This window comes from Nyctereutes procyonoides, unplaced genomic scaffold (genome assembly GCF_905146905.1).
Source record: "Nyctereutes procyonoides isolate TBG_1078 unplaced genomic scaffold, NYPRO_anot_genome, whole genome shotgun sequence".
NCBI classification, from domain to species: Eukaryota; Metazoa; Chordata; class Mammalia; order Carnivora; family Canidae; genus Nyctereutes; species Nyctereutes procyonoides.
In genome coordinates, this window is record NW_026575159.1 from 11,368,376 (window position 1) to 11,383,517 (window position 15,142).

The following is a 15,142-nucleotide window of genomic DNA, read 5'->3' on the forward strand; positions in this document are numbered from 1 at the left end:
CCAGCTCTTGTGAGTTGTTGCTCAAGATGAAACAGCTTGGGTTAGTGGCAGAAATAGGACTCAAGTTTAGGGATTCTGACCCTCAGAAAAAGCAGCTCTGGAGAGTGTTTTGAGAAACACCTTGGGGAAACCATTTAGAACGGTCCTAAGGGGCGGGGGAAATGGAAAATGATGTGACCTTCCGCCCAAACTTCGGCTCGCAGCCACAGTAGCTCCTCCGGAGGGCGGGTAGCAAGAACATTGCACTACAGGGACCCTAACCCCAGCGGCGGTTTCCAGGTTCAGTCCTATCGCTGCAGACCCACGTGCCCTTAGCAAACTGCCTTAACTTTAGGGGAGGGCAGTCGGACAAACCTGCCCAGAGTCGTCCAGCTACTCTGAGCCCTTTCCTTACCCCACTTGGGAATTACACACATCAAAGGGAATGGTAGGTGGTAAATTACTGAGAACGGTGGCGGCGGCACGTTAGGGTTCCGAGATCTCTCGCTGATTACCGTTCACTGCCAACCTTCGAGAGGCTGCCTGACGGCAGGCCCAGGGTCGCGCCAGGCGCAAGCACGGCTCCGAGGGCGCGCGCCGCAAAGCGCGGGCGCTGCGAGGGAAGCGCGCGCTCGTCTGACCGTGACGCAAGCAGGGGCGGGGCAGGCCCGGGAGATGCGGGCGTTTGCTTCCGGGGGCAAAGGCGCTTTACTTCCGGGAGGGGCGGCCGGTGCTGTAGGCGTCTCTTACCGCCGTAGGTCTCGGTCCTCGACAACCGGACATGAAGATCACGAGGCAGAAACATGCCAAGAAGCATCTCGGCTTCTTCCGCAATAATTTCGGAGTTCGCGAGCCGTACCAGATCCTGCTGGACGGTACCTTCTGTCAGGCGGCGCTGCGCGGCCGTATCCAGCTGCGGGAGCAGCTGCCCCGCTACCTCATGGGGGAGACACAGCTGTGCACCACCAGGTGGGCCCGGCGGGTCCGGGGAGGAGGCCCGGGCGGGGGTCCTGCGGGGGTCCTGCGGGTGTGGTGGAGGCGGGGGCACGCCGTGCTAAACGCCCCACCCACGAGGAGGTGACTGCGCAGGCCCTGAGGAGGCCAGGCGAGTGTCTGCAATGTCGGTAGAAAGCGCAGCGCCACAGGTAAGACCAGTGCCCCGCAGGGCGACCTGGCCTCGAGTCTAGGCCCTAGGCCCCAGCCCCACCCCCACCCGCGGGGTGTTTTCCGGCGAGTTCGTCTCTGGGCCTCGGAGTTCTCGTCTGTGAGGAGGAGACCGTGACTGAGGAGGTTGCTGTGAGGATCAAACGAGGTCGAGTGTGTGTAGAGCGCTTGCGGGCACCCGAAACCTACCCCGTGTCAGGGGTTGCTGTCATTTGTGCACCTTTTCCTGGCGTAAATGAAACAGATTTTCAAGCCTGCCCACTGCTCTGTGAGGTGACATCTTCGATTGCTAGGCAGAGAATTCAGAACTCGAGGTCAGAACCGTTGCCCGTGGTCATTTGTGTATTGAGCTGCCTCAGTGAGTACCAGCCGCAGGCCCGGCACCGCTCCGGTCACGCGGGATTACTCCAACCGGACACACACGTCCAGCCCTCGTGGCCAGCGAAGTGCCTAAGTCCGCCTCCGTGGGTGAGATTTGACCCCAGCCTGTCGTGACTTCCTCAGTGTGGGGACACGTTTAAAATGGAACTTCTTGGGGATGGGAGTGAGGATGGAATCACCGAGGGTTTCGTAGAAGACCTCACTTTCGAGCCCAGTCTCCTTGCGGTTCTGAGGCGAAGGACTATTTTTTTTTTTTTTTTTAAGATCTGTATTTATCCATGAGCGACACAGAGAGAGAGAGAGAGAGAGGCAGAGACACAGGCAGAGGGAGAAGCAGGCCCCATGCAGGGAGCCCGACGCGGGACCCGATCCCAGTTCTCCGGGATCATTCCCCGGGCTGAAGGCAGGCGCTAAACCGCTGCGCCACCCGGGCTTCCCCCGAAGGGCTATTTGAGTGACAGAAAAGAGGTAAGTGACTTGTGGAGACCTCCTGAGTAAAGAAATGGACTCCCGGATGCCTGGGTGGCGCAGCGGTTTAGCACCGCCTTCGGCCCGGGGCGTGATCGTGGAGACCCGGGATCCTATCCCGCATCGGGCTCCCTGCATGGGGCCTGCTTCTCCCTCTGCCTGTGTCTCGATCTCTCTCTCTCTCTCTCTCTGTGTCTCTCATGAATAAATGAATAAATCTTTTTATTTAAAAAGGAAAGAAATGGAGTCGTGAAATGCCTGGAAAAGAGGTTAGAGCACAGGATGTAATTGGAAACGAAGCTGTGGGAAGAAGGTAAATCGAATATACAATATGAACTGATAAGAAACTTAGGGGGTTCTCCCCCATTGGAGAGTATTTACTCAAAAAAAGTAAAAAAAATAAATAAATTAAAATGTCCCCAGTGAATTACTACCACTGTTAACATGCTGCAGCCATCCATCCCGTTCTTTATGTATACATATGCACACACACAGAGGAACGGACTCTTCCTGGGCATACAACATTATTGGCCTGCTTTTCTTTTTTAATTTATTTATTTATGATAGTCACAGAGAGAGAGAGAGGAAGAGACACAGGCAGAGGGAGAAGCAGGCTCCATGCACCGGGAGCCCGACGTGGGATTCGATCCCGGGTCTCCAGGATCGCGCCCTGGGCCAAAGGCAGGCGCCAAACCGCTGCGCCACCCACGGATCCCTGGCCTGCTTTTCTTGCATAATACTGAACAGCTTTCCATATTCTAGTAGCGCCTCAGATTGGTTATAGATACCCCACAATTTTTTTATCCCCTTAGCCCTCAGGGCTGCCAGACAGCTCCTTAGTTGGCCTGTGCCCGAGTCCATCGCTTCTGGCTACACAAAACCTGTCTGTTTACTCCTGTGTGCCTAGAAATATTAATGTTTTTAATGTAGTACTACAATAAAAAAGTTTGGGAAGTACGGCATGAAACAATATTCTATAGCATTTTTTTCCTTAAAAGATTCATTTTAACTTCAAGAATATTTTATACATACGCAAAAGTAGAGTAGTCCAATGAAATGTCTATCACCCAGCTTTTCGAATTATCGACACAGCCAATCTTGTTTCATTTATCCATCCTCCCACCTTACTAATAGTTCATTTTAAAGCATATTATTCTGTCAATTCTTGGTGTGCATTATGAAAAGATAATTGCTGTCAGACCTGATAGCTGTCTTTTAGAAAAGCTAATTACGGTGGTGCGGCAGCTAAGTTGGAGAAGCAAAAGCATGAAGACAGGCAAACTCCTTTTATGGTTGTCCAATCAAGATACAATGGGAGCCTGGACTTTAGAGAGGAAAGGCAGGAATGTCGGAGTTCTACAAAGAGACATAAGATAGGACTAACAGGTGGTGGGGTAGAGGTAGGGATGAGGAAGAAAAGGTCAATTAGGATTTCTGACTTACACCCAGGGTCTCAGAAATTAATAAATTCCAAGAGTTAGGGCAGCCTGGGTGGCTCAGCGGTTTAGCGCCGCCTCCAGCCCAGGGCTCGATCCTGGAGACCCAGGATCAAGTCTGCGTCCGGCTCCCTGCATGGAGCCTGCTTCTCTGCCTGTGTCTCTGCCTCTCTCTCTCTATCTCTCTTGAATAAATAAGTAATTTTTTTTTAATATGAAGATTTTATCTATTAAAAATAAATAAATTCAAAGAGATAGCATGCCCTGGAGAAGTTTGGAGGCAGGGAAGTACTTTAATTATAGACATGAATTTGAAGAGCTGACGTACATCCATAGGAAACATTCAATGAATACTTGGCAGTTTGGGCCTGAAACTCCAAAAAAGGGTTCAAAACTGATGACCAGAAAGCAGTCTCTTCTTAAAAACTAGAGAGATGCTAAAGGGAGTGAGTCAACGTAGAGTCTGGCAAGAGCTGGCTAGAGATTAATTTTTAACTAGGTAGTTCTCATAATTTTTTCTCCCTTCCACCAACTCACCCTCCCAGTTTCTTTCCTTCCTTTCTTTTCTTTCTTTCTTTCTTTGATGGAAGAAGTGCCTAGGGAGCTTATTAAAATGCTAATACGTGGCTCCCGGAGAGGTGCAGGTTTGGGGATGAGAAAGGAGTAGAAATTAATGCAATTATCACTTTCATTTTGATATGGTTAGTTTTTAGCTGACACTTTGAAAAACATTGGCTTATATTAATACAGAAATGCAGACTGAAAAAGCAAGTTGTGATATTAAAATGATGACTTGAAAATTTTACTCTTCTGTACTGAAAACAGTTTAAAGATGTACCAGTTTGTACCTGTAGAAGCATGTAGCACTAAGGTTGGGGCAAGGCATCTGTTGTCAACTACTTGGATTCACATTTCAGCTTTACCATTTATTAGTTGTGTTTGAGCATGTTACTTGAAATCTCTCAGACTGGGACGCCTTGAGAGTGGTTGAGTGTCTACCTTTGGCTCAAGGTGTGATCCTGGAGTTCTGGGATCGAGTCCTACATCAGGCTCCTTGCATGGAGCCTGCTTCTCCCTCTGCCTATGTCTCTGCTTCTCTCTGTTTCTGATGAATAAGATAATTTTCAAGTAAAGTGGCTAACTCAGGGCTGCTTTAAGATTAAAGAGCAGTTAGCATGCAGCCTGACACATAATAAATGCTCAGTAAACTTGAACTATTATTCCTTCTACTTAATGTTTGTGTTTTCCAGGTTTTTAAAAGAGTAAAATGGCTACCATATGATTGGGGCCAACACATGACAAATTGATTGTAATGATACAGTTTTAATTTCATAAAATTGAGTATTTTTTATACTTAGTTTATGTGAACAATTGATATATGTCTATTATATAATTGTGAGCTGCTAATAACTTTTTTTTTTTCCCCAGATGTGTGTTAAAAGAGTTAGAAACGTTGGGAAAGGACTTATATGGGGCAAAACTGATTGCACAAAAATGCCAAGTCCGAAATTGTCCCCATTTCAAGAATGCAGTGAGTGGATCAGAATGTCTGCTCTCCATGATTGAAGAGGGAAATCCTCATCATTATTTTGTGGCAACACAGGTGATAATGCTTTTGAAACCAGATTCCATTTTAATCATTTGTATTTATATTTCATGTGGAGCTACTTATAATCAGAAAAAATTAGGTGGAAGTGCTTGGTTAAAATGTTTCAACTTTTTAAAATGAAGCCTTTTAAGTTAATTTACAGTCAATAAAAGCAGTTGTCAGTGCACCTGGGTAGCTCAGTTAGTTAAGCATCTGCCTTCGGCTCCAGTCATGATCCCAGGGTCCTGGAGTTGACTCCCACGTTGGGCTTCCTGCTCTGCAGAGAGCCTGCTTCTCCCTCTCCCTGCCACTCCCTCTGCTTGTGTGCTCTCTCTCTGTCAAATAAATAAAATCTTAGAAAAAAAAAAAGCAGTTATCATTGGAGAATTTGAGAAGAGAACCTTAAGCATAATTGATTTTTCTTCTTTCTGAGGTTTTTTTTGTTTTGTTTTGTTTTGTTTTGTTTTTTAATACATTTATTGGGCAGCCCGGGTGGCTCAGCAGCTTAGGGCCACCTTCAGCCCAGGGCGTGATTCTAGAGACCTGGGATCGAGTCCCACGTCAGGCTCCTGCATGGAGCCTGCTTCTCCCTCTGCCTGTGTCTCTGCCTCTCTCTCTCGCTTTCTCTCTCTCTCATTAATAAATAAATAAATAAAATCTTTAAAAAAATAAAATAATAAAATAAATACAGTTATTGACAAAGGTATGATTGTATGTTTCAGGGTTCTTGAAGGGAAAATATGTGGAGCAAAGATTTTACATTCTGTGTTCATCAGGTTTTTTTTCGTGTTCTTATAGTTTATATTTTTTCTCAAAAAGTCATGTTTCATATTACTTGAAATTGTGCTACCAATATAGAACTGTTTCTGACTTTTAAAGACTAGGAAGGGGAAAGAGAGACTCTCAGGATTGACGTTAACAAAGAAGTTCACATACATACAGATTTGTTTAAATATGCTTAGAATTATAAAATCATACAATTAGATGCAGAGCTGAATCTAGAATCTGAGTCAGCTAATTCTTTATTGCTATTCCTTCATCCTCTGTTAACATTCTTACCCCTTTTTGAAGCATGTCTTAGAGTAGAAACGTGGGGCATTGCCTAATACATTTACCTTTGGGTTAGTTTGTAATTTGTGGTGCTACATAATGATGTCTGGTTCACATTGTTGCCTCTTAACTGTGTTCAGATTTCATGGTTGTCTTCCTTTTTTTTAAATCATAATGTATATTCCCATTAGTGATACCGACATACTGCTTTGAAAAGTAAAACTTGTGGGCAGCCCTGGTGGCTTAGCAGTTTAGCACTGCCTTCATTCAGCCTGGGGTGTGATCCTGGAGATCGAGGATCGAGTCCCACATCAGGCTCCCTGCATGGAGCCTGCTTCTCCTTCTGCCTGTGTCTCTGACTCTCTCTCTCTCTCTCTCTTTCTCTCTGTGTCTCATGAATAAATAAATAAAATCTTTAAAAAAAGGTAAAGTAAAACTTGTGATCTCTTTTATTTTTACTATTTAAGGCATCTTATTTAATTGGCTCGTTTAATTAATATCTGAACTAAACAATTCTTTTTCCTTTTAATAGGATCAGAATTTGTCTATGAAAGTAAGGAAAAAGCCTGGAGTTCCTCTCATGTTTATTATTCAGAACACTATAGTCTTGGACAAACCTTCTCCCAAAACAGTTGCTTTTGTTAAAGCAGTAGAGTCAGGTCAGCTTGTCTCTGTGCATGAGAAACAAAGTATCAAGCAACTCAAAGAAGAACAGGGTTTAGTGAAAAACCCTGAACAGAGAAGAAGAAAGAAACACAAGAAAATAAGTGGCCCCAATCCTCTTAGCTGTTTGAAGAAAAAGAAGAAAGCACAGGATACAAAATCGTCTGCCTCTGAAAAGAAAAGAAAAAGAAAAAGAATTCGGAACAGATCTATCTCAAAAGTACTTTCTGAAAAGCAGAATGCAGAATGATAATTCTTTGAATACTTTTAAAGACACTCAAATGTGAAAAACAAATTTCTTTTTAAAACTGTGGAAGTATTTACAATAAAAGACTATTATTTTTATAAATAGATATTGACCCATAAGCCTTTGAGTAAAATTATTTGTATTAAAAAAAAAAACACTTTTTCAGTATAAAACTGTTGTCTCTTTGTCTCACCATATCCCTCTACCCCCTAACATTATATGCAAATAGTGTAAAAAAATACAAAAGACTTGTAACAAGAGGTTGTCCCTTTCACATTCACAGAAAGTCTTCATTCAATTCACACAGTGGTTGTAAAATTTATACTTCCAAATAATAAGAATATGCTGCTACCTTTTCGTCCATCTGTTATTTGACTTTCTACTATAAAGTGGAAATTTTGCTTTTATTACTCCTCCACATTTCTAATATATTAATACTTTAGCCTTTATAAATAAAGCATTTTCATTATTATGACTATAAACTTTTCCATGCTATGATTGAATTTATTTCCTGTACTACTTTGTTATTCTGAAAGTTTATAATGTCCTCATTTTCTTTAAGTCTCTGACTAGGTTTTGCCTTATTTTCCAATAACTCTGTAAAGGAACTTAGAATTTTCTATATGATAATGTGAGAGAATTCCTCACTCCAGGAGATACTTCTAGAGTCCTCTGTCCTCCAATGTAGGAAGGTTTTCTGCCAGCTATGTTGCTCAGCTGTCATCCAAGCACTTCTTGCCCTTATCCAGAAACTTACAGGCTTTTGTACTCTTTCTTGGTTTTCCCCTTTGCTGTAGTGAAGCACGGAGTGTGTAGGTAGTACATTTTTTGAGGCTCAACCAGTGTTTATCCTCATTTGTTGCACTAATAATCTAGCAAGATAATTATTTTTTTAAATTTATTTTATTTTTTAAAGATTTTTTTTAAAGATTTTATTTATTCATGAGAGACACAGAGAAAGAGAGGCAGAGACACAGGCAAAGGGAGAAGCAGGCTCCCTGTGGGGACCCCAATGTGGGATAAGCTCCCAGGACCCTGGGACCATGACCTGAGCAAAAGGCAGATGCTCAACCACTGAGCGACCCAGGTGCCCCAAGATAATTACTTTAAAAAAAATTTAAAGTAATATCTGCACCCAACATGATACTTGAACTCACAACCCTGAGATCAAGTGTTGCAAGCTCTACTAATCAGGCAGCCCTAACAAAATAGTTCTTTTTTCAAAAAAAAAAAAAAAATTATTTTTTTTTGACACAGAGCACAAGCAGGTGGAGCAGCAGAGGAAGAAGCAGACTCCCCACTTAGCAGGGAGCCAGATGGACATGAGGCTTGATCTCGACCCTGAGATCATGAGCCAAAAGCAGATGCTTACCACCTGAGCCATCCAGGTGCCCCCCTTTTTAAAAAAATATTTTTTTGACACACAGCACAAGAGGGGGAGCAGGAGAGGGAGAGGAAGACTCCCTGCTGAGCAGGGAGCCTGAAGATAATTCTTGATTGAGGATCATTTCACTCAGTTCCCCTAGAGAGTCTCCTAATTGTTTACAGGGTCCAAGGGGGAAAAAAGAAATTTTTTTTAAATTTTTTTACTTCCATTTGTCCACTAAGAAAGTAAATGTTAAATTCAATAGCAAAATTCAAAAATAATACTCTAAGATTGGTTATGAATGTAAATTAAAGGGTGTCTAAGGGGTCACCAGAATTTAATAGATTTTGGGACACCTAGGTGGCTCAGTGATTGAGCATCTACCTTTGGCTCAGATCATGATCCCGGGGTCCTGGGATTGAGTTCTGCATCAGTCTCCCTGCAGGGAGCCTTCTTCTCCCTCTGCCTATGTCTCTGCCTCTCTGCGTCTCATGAATAAATAAAGTCTTAAAAAAATAGAACTTAACAGGTTATGTAGTAAATACATTTGAATTTTTTAATAAAATGTCTGAATGGCTGATTCTATTAGGAATCTATTAGGAATAAAGTTGTCTTTTTCAGCCCTCTCCCCAATTGTTTTAATTATCCACCAGACCAAAATTACAATGTTTCTGTGCTGTACTATTGAAATATAAAGTTGGAAAAGTGGAATCTGATCTTTAACGCCTGACTTTGTACTGCCTATGACATCTTTGAATGGTGGTTCTGAATCAGTATCCCTAGGGTTTCATGATCAGGTATGAAGTACATCATGAATAAATTCTTTTTTTTTCATGAATAAATTCTTAATGACTAAAATTATGTTTCTTAAATTTGAGACCATTTACATTTTTCTACAGAAATATTCACAGTGGAATTCAGAGATGCTTTTTTGGGGTAGAAAGTGAAGTTTCAGCCTTAAGTACACCAGGAATAACATTCAGGTTGTATTACCTAGCAAGCTAGGTTAGTGCTTGATTGTCATTGCATAATTCTGTTTTAAACTCTTAACGAACATTTTTTAAAAAGAAGGAAAAGATACTGGGAAAAAGTGATTATAGCTCTATAGTTTCTGTGAGGAGAAAAAACTGTCAAGAGTGATGAGAGGATTACCAAATCAAATGTAGACAAAATGATAAAATGGATGAAATGTACATTGATGAGATTTTCAATATGCTAAAATGCATGGTTTGGGTATTTCTCTTTTTAACAAATTTTATTGTGATTTATAATAAGTACATATATATTTGGTTTTTGGCTCACAGCTCCCCAAACTGAGAATTTCCTAAGTGATGAGAACTTAAAGGTGCCTCATGTTGAAATGGTTTTGAGGGATATCTAAGGATGGCAGCTGGTTACCTTTGGAGCCAATCATGTGATTAGAGGGTTGGAATTTCTAGTCCCACCCCACCCCTAACCTGTGGGGAGAGGTAACAGGCAGAATGGTCACTGATTTAATCAATCATGGTTATGTAATGAAGCCTCTATAAAAACCCACTGGGACTGGGTTTGGAGAGCTTCCAGGTTAATAAACAAGCGGAGATTGGGGACGGTGACTCACTGGGAGAGGGTTTGGAAGCTCCTACCCTTTCCCCATATCTTGCCCTATGCGTCTCTTCCATCTGGCTGTTCTTGAGTTATATCCTTTTATAATGAACTTGTAATGTAATAAGTAAAATGTTTCTCTTGAGTTCTGTAAGCCACTCTAGCAAATTAATTTAATGGAGAAGAGTGTTGTGGGAACTCCTGCTTTATAGCCAGAAGTCAGAAGCACAGGCATAGGTCTGAAGTGTGTGTGGGGTGGGGTGGGAAGGTGGCAGTCTTAAAAGACTGAACCCTTAAGTTGTCAGCTCTAATACCATCTCTGGGTACATAATGTCAGAATTGAGTTGAATTGTAAGACACACTGTCTCTTGTATGTGTAAGGGCTAAACCCCCAATATACATTGAAATTGGGTCTAGGGAACAAAAATATATATTTATTCAGTGCTATCTGGTCACCTATTAATAGCATCTGAACTGGAGAGCTAGAAAAGTCAACTTATTTTTATAAAATAGTAATTTTTAAGTTAAGATATTAATACATTGTATTATAATATTTAATATTTTAAAACTAGTTATATAAATATTACATATTTATAAATTACTTTAAAAATATTTTGACTAAAGGATCTTGTATCTGTACAATTCTTTTGTGAATAGTACCCTCATAACACCACCCCAGAAATCCTTAGTGCTACTTGCTTTATTTTTCTCCATACGCCTTAAGGAAGGGGGCGTGGCACATGAGAGTGTACACATGTGATCAGAATCCAATTTGCAGTTTGGGAAAAAGAAAATGTTGAGAGCATCTGCTTTAGAGGGTAGCTACTAGCTTTGTTGGGGGATAAAAGTGAAGTACATGTGCTTTTGAACTCTGAAGTTTGCCAGACTGTTTGGTATGAATGCTTCAAAAAAGTATTTGTAGTTGACTTTCTGAGGATTCTGTAGTCCATACATTTTTGAAGCCCTACGGCCATTTCTCACTTCCACAAATATGTAAGTCAAAACTAGAAGTCATTTCAGAACAGCTGAGTTTCAAAAGTAAGATTTCCTGTTTTCTATTTATGTATAGAGTTAAGAGATAGTATTTTATGTCTCTGTACCTGGTAAAGCAAGTTGGCTGTGATTTAACAGGTTTAATTAATAGATTTTCATGGGTGGCTAGGTGAATAGTTTGTATTCTTTAAAATGTTTTTAAACATCTTAAGAGTTCTTAGCTTAAATGTAAATGAAAAAATACAATAAGTTGGTATAACTCTCTATTTTGAGGTCCAAAACTAATTAGGAATATAGGCAAAAGAAATGTCTGGACTGAACTTATTTTTTTAAGATTTTATTTATTCATGAGAGACAGAGAGAGAGAGAGGCAGAGACACAGGCAGTGGGAGAAGAAGGCTCCATGCAGGGAGCCCGATGTGGGACTCGATCCCGGGACTCCAGGATCACGCCCTGCGCCAAAGGCAGGCTCTAAACCACTGAGCCACCCAGGGATCCCCTGGACTGAACTTATGAGCATATAAGAAGTCATATGATCCTAGATTGGTGGCCTCTGAATATTTAATCATACATCCTTGTCAGTAAAAGAACTTTTGTCTATAACTATAAATGTATATTTATAAACTATATAGATTTTTTACTGTACAGTATGAAAATACACACAGAAAAAACCCAAATGTAAAGGATGGCGAAGATAAAATATACTATTTTAAGATCTTTGCCATTAGATGGCTTTGTAAAGCTGGTATTTCAAGTCATAAGTTTTATCAGTAATATTGGATATGAATCCACTTGAAGTACTTCTTACAATTACATTTTTTGGTAAGAGTTGACTATATCATTGACTTTCCTTTATGACAGTATACTAGGCAAACAAAGAGTGTACTAAGAGTAGGATGTATCAATACATATTTGTCAAATATGTGAAAATGAAGTCACATCTCTCAGAAAGAAGAGCTATAGCGATCTCATTCAGTTTCCACACCTAAATGAGTCCAGAGGCCCAGAGCCCTTCAATTTAAGGGGAAGCTGGGTTTTTTTCAGAAAAGATCCTGAAGCACTGCTATAAGTTTCCCTGAGGCCATTTTCTAAAGTGAATGTGCATTGGAAAATGGAAATACCTAGACTTTGCGAGGATTTTTGATACTGGTTCTCAATTGATAATAATGGTGAGGGACCCAAATGGTGCTGCTCCGACAATCAAAGTAGGGATTTATGGGGGTCAGGTGATTGAGTTACAGGCCAAGTTTGAATCACAATGGGCTCCGTAGGTCTGTGAGCTCACCCTGTGTTTTTCTCCAGTTCCAGAACGTAGAATTGGTAAAGGTACACTAGGCAATTGGTGTGTCCCATGTTAGCTCCCTAATTTATGGACTAAGGATCACTAGGATATGAAGAGTCAAGGGGAAGCTGTTAGCATTTCTCCTCCTTAGCAGGATAGTAAACCACGAGAATAGGATGTCGTTGGAGTGACTACAGGAATTACTACCATCATTAAACACTTGATTGATGCAGAAGTGTTGATTCCTATTACATCTCCACTTAACTCATCTATTTGGTCTGTGCAGAGGCAGATGGACTTCAAAGCATGACTACATTATTTTAATGTTGATCAGAGGGTGACTTATTTGAAGCAGCTCTTCCAGATGTGTAGTCCTTGCTGGAACAAATCCGCACAGCTTTTTGAACCTGACACGAAAAATGCTTTTTTTTCCCCTCCCCCGCCCCCTTTGTTTTTAATAATTTGCTAGTGCCACCAAAAGCAGTATGCTTTTCCTTGATAGAGTCCACAGTACACCTTCACAATCTTTCTTCATGCTAAGTCAGCTTACCTGCTCTCAGCCATAACATAGTCTGCAGAGATCTTGACCATCTTGACATTGCATAAAACATCACACTGACCCATGACATTGATAGAATTATGCAAATTAAATCTGATAAGCAGGAAGTAGCAAGTACTACAAGTGTCTTTGTCAAGTTTTATGAACCAGAGGGTGGTAGATAGATCCTATGAAAAGTCAGGGGTCAGCTACCTCAGTGACAGAGAGTCTAGAGCCCAAATAACCTCTTGATGACATATTGTTGCACCACAACCATGTATCACTCAAGAAGGGGTACAAAAGCTTGGTAGGCTATTTTGAGTATTAGAGGCAACACATGCCACATTTTAATTTGTAACTTTGTCCCAATTACTAAATAACCCATAGGACTGAGAGTTTGAATGGGGGCTAGTCAAAATAAGACTCTGTAGCAAGTCTGGGGTGCAGTGGAAGCTGTTTTTCTGTTTGGGCCACCAGATCCAATGATATTGAAGTGTCTGGAGCAGCGTGAAGTCTCTGGCAAGTACAATAGAAGAATCATGGCACATACCTCTAAGGTTTTAGAAAAAAATCATATCCTCTTCTGCAGATAATTATTATACTTTGACAAAGAGCTATAATCTTGCTACTGGGTCCTAGCCATAGGACATCAAATGACCAGGCAACCTGAATTTCCTGTAATTAACTGGATGCTATCTGCCCATTAAGCCATGAGGTTGGGCATGTGCATCAAGTGGAAATGGTGCATAAGAGATCTGACTTAGGTAGGGGAAGCATGTACAAGTAAGGTGCATGAATGAGTTGTCTCATACTCTTTTAACACAAACTTGTGCTGCATTGCCACCGCTCCCTCAGCTCATACTTATAACCTCAAGGAGTTTTCCTATGATCAGTTGTCTGAGGAAAAAAAAAACCTCAGCCTGGTTTACTGGATGCTATATGCTGCCCAAAACCAAAAGTAAATAGCTGCAACATTAAAGTTCCATTTACTGATAGTCCAGGAAGACAGCAAAGGAGGGAAATTCCCCTGTTGGCAGAAATTTGAACAATATATCTGGTTGTCCACTTTGTTTGGATTCAGAAATGGTCAGAATCATAGAACTGCACTTATTTATGGGCAGTTGCTAATGGCTTGGCTGGGTAGTTAAAGGTTTGGAAAAGATCAGATTAGAAGATTGGTGGGAAGGATGTCTGGTGAAGAGTATGTAGATAGATTTTTCAGAATGGTAACAGAGTATGAAGATATTTGTGTGTCATTTGAATGCACTTATGCTAATCAGACTTAATTTGCATAACACCATTATAGGCATTCACTATATAGAAAGCTCTCAGCAATCAGGTAGACAAAGGTGCACTTTTTATAAATGTCAACTTCTTTCCCTACCAACTGGGTGTTTGTTCACTGGGCTTATGAACAAAGTAGTTATGGTGGCAGGAATGGACAGTATACATGGGCTTCAACAGCATAGCTGACCTAGCTACCAAACCAATGCAACCGGTGCCTAACATGTCACACAGAGATCAATAGTGAGCACCCAATATGGTGCCATTCCTGGGAATATAGAGGGAAGGAACCAGTGAGCCACCTGGTGGTAGGTTGATTACACTAGTATCCTTTCCATTATGGAGGGAATAGAAAATGTATCCTTAGTGGAGCAGAGCCTATTCTGTATAGGACTTTCTTTTCTTTCCCATAATGCTTCTGCCAGCATCACTTAACAAAATGCCTTATCTGGCATCATGGTATTTCACCGACATTGCTTCTGGACAAGGAATTTGTAGTATTAAGTGGTTTTGCTATATAAACATTATTTACAGTGTCAATTTGGAGACAACACCTGGAAAGAATAGACATTTTCTCTTATTAGATCTAGTATAAGCTTTGAATCAGAGACCAATGTATGGTATGTCTCTCCTATAACTAGAATACACAGGTGCAAGAATTGAGCAATAGAAGTAGAAGTAGCTTCTATCACTTCTTATAACCTACTCAGAGAATTTTTGCTTCCTTCTCCCACAACTTTGGGCTCTGCTGGTTACAATGTCTTGTTCCCAAAGGAGGAATACCTCTACTGAGGACACAACAATAATTCCATTGCTTTGGAAGATAAGACTGCCACCAGGTCACTTGGGAATTTCTTTCTTATGCTTCTGAACCAACAGGCCATGAAAGGATTTATTCTACCGATGGGATGATTGCCCCCAATTTCCAAGAACAAATTGGATTGCTGCTATAGGATGAGAGTGTGAAAGACTATTTCTGCAATCCGGGAGAGTCTCTAAGATGTCTCTTACAACTTCTATGTCCAATAGTGAACATTAATGGAAACTACTACAAACAAAGGTGGATAGAATTCAGACCTTTCAGGAATGAAAGTTTCGTTACCCCACCAATTAAAGAAC

At 41.3% G+C, this 15,142-nt stretch overlaps 1 protein-coding gene across 3 annotated transcripts; it reads left to right on the forward strand.

Annotated features, from left to right (window-relative positions):
• The first annotated feature begins 707 nt into the window (after positions 1 to 707).
• UTP23 (UTP23 small subunit processome component) lies at positions 708 to 7,427 on the forward strand. Of its 3 annotated transcripts, none has more exons than XM_055314449.1 (5): positions 888 to 948; positions 1,789 to 1,992; positions 2,227 to 2,305; positions 4,857 to 5,031; positions 6,599 to 7,427. In XM_055314449.1, exons 3-5 carry the CDS (start codon positions 2,247 to 2,249, stop codon positions 6,977 to 6,979), a joined length of 615 nt encoding a protein of 204 aa, XP_055170424.1. In that variant the 5' UTR covers positions 888 to 948; positions 1,789 to 1,992; positions 2,227 to 2,246; the 3' UTR covers positions 6,980 to 7,427. The 3 variants fall into 3 exon arrangements, with proteins under 3 accessions (XP_055170422.1, XP_055170424.1, XP_055170423.1); XM_055314448.1 differs by lacking the exon at positions 888 to 948 and adding an exon at positions 984 to 1,611; XM_055314447.1 differs by lacking the exons at positions 1,789 to 1,992; positions 2,227 to 2,305 and having other exon boundaries at positions 708 to 948; positions 6,599 to 7,426.
• Positions 7,428 to 15,142: the final 7,715 nt, after the last annotated feature.